General features: G+C 36.3%; 1 protein-coding gene across 4 annotated transcripts in view; it reads right to left on the minus strand.

Moving 5' to 3' along the window:
• PIAS1 (protein inhibitor of activated STAT 1) overlaps positions 1–6,402 on the minus strand; it is a 101,016-nt gene that overhangs the window by 90,192 nt on the left and 4,422 nt on the right. For 3 of the 4 annotated variants that reach the window (XM_015560446.1, XM_015560447.1, XM_015560448.1), the window contains one exon: positions 5,347–5,791. In XM_015560446.1, the coding sequence (XP_015415932.1) occupies positions 5,347–5,788 (442 nt within the window). In that variant the 5' untranslated portion in view covers positions 5,789–5,791. Of the gene's footprint in view, positions 1–5,346; positions 5,792–6,036; positions 6,062–6,402 lie in introns of those variants that run through there. The other variant, XM_006758393.2, reaches the window with a different exon arrangement.

A 6,402-nucleotide genomic window follows, 5' to 3' on the forward strand; every position in this document is an offset into this window, starting at 1 on the left:
ATATTTTGTCCAGCAAGGAGCCGCCCAACAAAAAACAGAATGCCAAACTTCGTGTTGACCAGTTAAAGTATAATGTCCAGCACCTGCAGTCTGCTCTCAGAAACTTCCAGCATCGGCAATATGCAAGGGAGCAGCAGGAGAGACAGCGAGAGGAGCTTCTGACTCGCACCTTCACCCCTAACGTGGGATGTGACGGCACCTGAGAGGCTGTGCTGGCCCCTACAAGGCTGAGACGGCCCCTGTGAGGCTGAGACAGCCCCTGCGAGGCTACACCAGCCCCTGCGAGGCTGCGACGGCCCCTGAAAAGCCAGCAGAGCCGTGCGAGCCGCCCAGACGGCTTCGTTGACGGGCCCGTGAACCAACGCGTAGCCCCAAGCACAACTATCACCCAAAGGGCGAGAAGGGCGAGAAGAGCTAGAAGAGCTGTAGTGTTGCTTTCTCCTCACTTTTGGTAGCGAAATCCTCATTTTAAACATAAGAGGACACATTATTTTAAACAGCCATTAAATGTCTCCGTACCCTTTCTGAGTAAAGCGTGAACAAGTCGTGAGAGATCTTTCTGAACAAAGGGACACGTCGCGGATGGAAATAGCTACATTTTCCATGTGTATGACCTTTGACCCAGCAACAAAAAGCATATACCTATGGATGAGGACAGTGGGGGGAGGGGTAAGGGCAGAGGGTGGGGTGGGAACTGGGTGCAGGGGAGCTATGAGGGGGAAAAGGGGAACAACTGTAATAATCTGAACAATAAAGATTTATTAAAAAAAAAACTTAATTTGTTCATTATCACCCTACTTCTCTCAAGCTTTCCCCCATTATAACCCTTCCAAAGAGGTGACAGGGAGCTAAAAGATTTCTAAAAAAAAAATCTCACTGAAATTATTCTCAGGCAAAAGTACAAATAAAACTTCTAATTTCATTGTCTTTGGAGAGTTAAATAAGAATACAAAAGAAAATTTATTCTCAAACCTGTCAATGCCAGTTGCACTTGTAATTACAAAACTTAAATATTACAAAACTGATTATTCAATTCTGAATCAAATCAAATACTGTATCCTAAAGAATTATTCTTTTAGTCACTATGAAAATATTTTGTTTTTACCATTATGCTCTAACACAAGCCAACTTAATAAATATAAATAATATTCTAAATAATATTAAAGGACTTTAGGGGAAACATCTTGTATCTAAATGGACATTAATAAAATATCTTAATCAAAATTATTTGCCCATTTGACTTTCATAATTGTGTAAATTTCATAGCTCATCAACACCAAAATGGCACACTATGTAAATGATATTTCAAAATACACTTTTTAACACAGGGTGCTCAATATACTTACTATGAAGATTAAAATTTTTCTGTGCCCAATTATTTACATGAATCAATAATATATGTGGCTAAGATACTGCTGGGTTAAGTCAGTATTTAAGATTCTCCTCTTCATTAAAAGAAAAGCAGAAATAATCACACACACATACACACAGATGACTTCTGACTAGAGGAACACAATAGAAATATTTTAAAAATTTGTGTCTAAAGTAAGTAGTGTTTATGGATTCTGCATTAAATGTGCTATCTTTGTAATGTGGGGAATATTTTTAAATAGTCTATTAAATATTTTCTACCTCTCATAAGCTACTGTTTATGCTAAGTGGTGTGCCTCAGGTGTATTTGGATGATAAAATGGTTAAAATTCACTGAATTAAAGTAAAAGACTATTGTATTTAAATGAATTAGAGAGCTAATAAATGTTTACTGAACAACTACCATGTAACAGGTTCATAGCTAGCTATTATGGGAATATATAGATGAATACAACAGAGCATTATCATTTTAAGAAACTAACAACAACAAAATGTTGTAAGAGCATGCAGGAAAGTGAAATCGATTCTGGATGGGAGAGGAATAGACAGGTTAAGTGGGAAATCTTAGAAAAATTAATGGAGAAGGTTTTTAAAAGCATTTGAAACAGGCCTCATAGAACAAACAGATTTTAACACTGACAGGCAAAAATACACAATAAATCAAGCATTTTACTCTACAACGACCTTTGCTTCATCTCCCATTCTTCTAGTTAACTACAGACAACGAAAGACATTATCTTGAATATGTGCCCCCAAAATGAAAAAGCCTTAAAGTTAAAAGAAATATAATAAAAAATTATATTATAATTAAAATTGTACTTAATTATATTTAAATTAAAGAAATATAATAAAATTACTATAAGAATGGATAAGAATTACCCAATAAAGTGGGGAATAACAAAACAACTATTTTGATATTTTAGAAACATGAATCATGCATAAAGACATTCAGCTTACATCAGAACATCTAAAAATCTATTTAAATCTAGTGCTTAAGGCCAAAATAGAAGGGATACAAATGAAAAATTAAATTTACCTGTCACATTCTGGACTTGAGTCATTATACTTCCTTATGAACTATCTGTTTCTAATATTTTAGGGGGTAACTAGATATTTAACCCATTACTAAGTTCACATTAAAAAATTCATAAAAAGCCCTGGTTGGTGCATCTGAGTGGTTAGATCATAAGCCCACACACGGAAAGGAAGGGGATTCAAGTCCCAATCAAAAGGGCACATACCTGTGTAGCAGGTCCAATCCCCAGCCCTGGTTGGGCCAGCAACCAACCACTGTGTCTCTCTCACATCTATGGGTGTGTCTCTCTCTCCCCTCCCACTCTCTAAAAAAATCAATGGGAAAAATATTCTCGGGTGAGGATTAACACAAAACAAAAAAAGCTCATAACGATAGATGTACCCTGAAGCATTAAAGGTATAAGATATAAATTATGATATATTAAGTTATGGCTACAAAAGCATGAAAAGACAATTAGTACAGACAATTAGAAATAAATATATATTCAAGCTAAGTATCTCAGTAAAGTATTTCAACCAGCTGCCTCCTGCACACTCCACACTGGGGATGTGCCCGCAACCGAGGTACATGCCCTTGACCGGAATCAAACCTGGGACCTTTCAGCCCACAGGCCGACGCTCTATCCACTGAGCCAAACCGGTTTCGGCCTCAGTAAAGTATTTCAAAATAAAAATTTAAAATTTCCTTAAGTTTAATTTAAAACATTATCCAACATAACCATGACTTGTCCAGTCTGCACTTCCACTCTGAAACAAAATTTAGATACATGTGTAAACAACATCTATTCATATTGGTACTTGTATGAAAATAAAAACAGCAGGACACATTAATTTAGACTATAAGAAAATCTGAGAGCTGGGAATCCAATCAAATAAAAGCCACCAGCATTTTTTCCTTTAAATCTCAGATGATGTTTAGTACAGCATGTTTTTGGCAACACAGAATACTATGTATAATATGATTCCTCCTTGAAAAACAAGAAACAAATTTTTTCTTTTCTTTCTTGTTTTTTTTAAAATACATCTTATTGATTTTTTACAGAGAGGGAGAGAGAGAGATAGAGAGTTAGAAACATCGATGACAGAGAAACATCGATCAGCTGCCTCCTGCACACCTCCCACTGGGGATGTGCCCGCAAACCAAGGTACATGCCCTTGACGGGAATCGAACCTGGACCTTTCAGTCTGCAGGCCGATGCTCTACCTACCAAGCCAAACCGGTTAGGGCAGAAACAAATTGTTTTTATATGCATACACATTAAACTGCTAATGAGGAAAGGACTTGGCATTTTCATTTTTTATAATAAACATGTGTAAAGTTTCATAAGCATATAGGTTCTCAACAATTGTTAAGTTTTCTTATTATGGCTATTTTTAAAATAAAATGTGATATAAAATTTATGTTATATGAAAGTAACTCCTATAATCTTGATTTATTCAGGTAAATTCTGCAAAATATAAAAACAAACATTTCCCAGTTCAAAGAATTTCAGTAAATGTTCTCAAAATTCAACACTCAATAATCCCCCAAACTGAAATGTTTAACTCAGGGGTTCTCAAACGACGGCCTGCGGGCCACATGCAAATACAAATATTGTATTTGTTCCCGTTTTGTTTTTTTACTTCAAAATAAGGTATGTGCAGTGTGCATAGGAATTTATTCATAGTTGTTTTTTTAAACTATAGTCCGGCCCTCCAACGGTCTGAGGGACAGTGAACTGGCCCCCTGTTTAAAAAGTTTGAGGACCCCTGGTTTAACTGTTTGTAACAGGGGTTGGCAAACTTTTTCTTTGAGGGCCAGACAGTAAATATTTTAGGTTTTGCAGACAAACATGGTCTCTGTTGCATAGTCTTTTTTTTTTTAAAGAACTCTTTAATAACATTTAAAAAAACACACACAAAAAAACATTCTTAGCTCGGATCCACAAAGAACAGCTGGCCGGCCATTGGTTACCAACAACCACTTATTTATAACAACAAACAAGCACCTGGAAATGTAATTTTAAATAAATTACACCAAAGGCATCAGAGATCACAATAACATTTGTTTTATTCTTCATTAAATAAAGTAAGGTTGCGTTATAGCAATTAAAATTACAAACTGATTGCCCGGCCGGTATGGATAACTGGTGGAGTGTCGACCTATGAACCAGGAGGTCATGGTTTGATTCCCCAGTCAGGGCACATGCCCAAGTTTTGGGCTTGATCCCCAGCAGGGAGCATGCAGGAGGCAGCCAATTAATAGTTCTTTCTCATCATTGATGTTTCTATCTCTCTCCCTCTCCGTCTCTGAAATCAATAAAAAAATATATAAAAAATAAAACTGCAAGTTGATTAATAAATTAAATTCTATTTAATATTCAAGTAAAAACACAGTAAGTAAAATTTCAAGGATTTGTATTACATTGCCATGATTATGTATGTGTGCACCTGCAAAGCACATACGTCCACTTTAAAAAGTCAACTGAAACTGAAATACTACACATCAAAGCTCAAATCTCCTTTTATAATAATTACAACCATGAACTCATTTAAATAATCAAAACTAGCTAGTCATTTATTTTATATGTCTTAACTTCTTGAAAATTAAGAAATGAATTGAGGTCAGTAATAATTACTGGTTTTTAATTTTTTAATTTGTAAGGTTGTAATAAAATATTAATAATCTAAAATATACTTCACAAATTTATATTCTTGAAAACATTTTAATATTTACTGTGTTAGCAACCATCACTAGAAACTTGGCTACATTTTTAATGTCTAAGATAGCTTCTATACATTTGATTCTGTCTAAAATTGGAAGATCATTATTATCATCTAGAATGGTATTACCAAGTATAAATTTCATTATGAATAATCAACTGAGTCATATTAAAACTCTAAAATGAAAATGTATCCCCCAAAAGTAACCAAATAACCATTATAGAATAATCATCTTACCTAGACTGGTGGGTTTTATCAGTTCATCCAATAAATCATAAAATGGTAATTTTTGAAGTTTTATATCCGGATGGACTGGGTGAAGAGCTGATGTAAGGTGTGGGAGTTCCAGTTCATGCTTAGGTCCCAGAAGAGAAACAGGGAGTAATGGTGATGATGCAGGGTGACCATCATAAGTGAGCTGTGGAATGGTAGATGGAGACAAAGTTGCTGGCATAGGACCTGAATGTACGCTGGGGATAGACAAGTCCGCGGGCGACATGATTTTCTGGGGGAACCTCCGCCTATAGAGTTCTTTAATTTTCATTTGTACAGCAGGACTGCAGCCAGCCTTTAGCAAATGCAGGGCTTTTGTGAGAAGTTCGTGTTTGCGTCCGTGCTTGTTTCTCCCAGCGTAGCCCAATAGTACTTGAAGTTCAGAAACTCTAAGGCTCATAACCATTTGCTTAGAGACAAAAAAAAATGTAAAGCATTAGTATTCCAAGAATATAATTTACAATATTAAACAATACTTTATTATAACACTTTCTCCTTATCGTTTGCTTACAGAACAATTTATTTACAGTGAGTTTTAGTTATTTCAAACTTAGTTTAAGTCATTTAACATAAGTAACCAAAGAAAATTAATATTTATAATTCACTGACTTCTACCCAGGGTTATGAAACATTTTAAGATTAACCACATCACACCTCATCCCACTGTTTTGATGAAACTGTGAGTTCTTTATCAAGCACTTACTAAGTCTCCAGAATGCTGACTGATATGTGGATGGCAAAATAGAATAATGAGCTTTCAAGAACATTTGTTTTCTGCTGCATCTGGCGCCCGAACAGGGACCCCTAGGTAAGCGCCCCACACTCGGGACGGATAGGACTCCACCGTAGGAAGACGGTGGATAGTCTTCGCCGACTCCGTCCACACCTTTGGGAACCCCTGGAACAGGATTCCCATAGGTAAGCACCCCCCCCATTGAGAACCCCCACATTCGGGACAGATAGGACTCCACCAGGGTGCTACAGACCCCCCTATAGAGGATAAGAAGGATAAAAATGTGG

Source organism: Myotis davidii, unplaced genomic scaffold (assembly GCF_000327345.1).
Source record: "Myotis davidii unplaced genomic scaffold, ASM32734v1 scaffold673, whole genome shotgun sequence".
Taxonomy (NCBI): Eukaryota; Metazoa; Chordata; class Mammalia; order Chiroptera; family Vespertilionidae; genus Myotis; species Myotis davidii.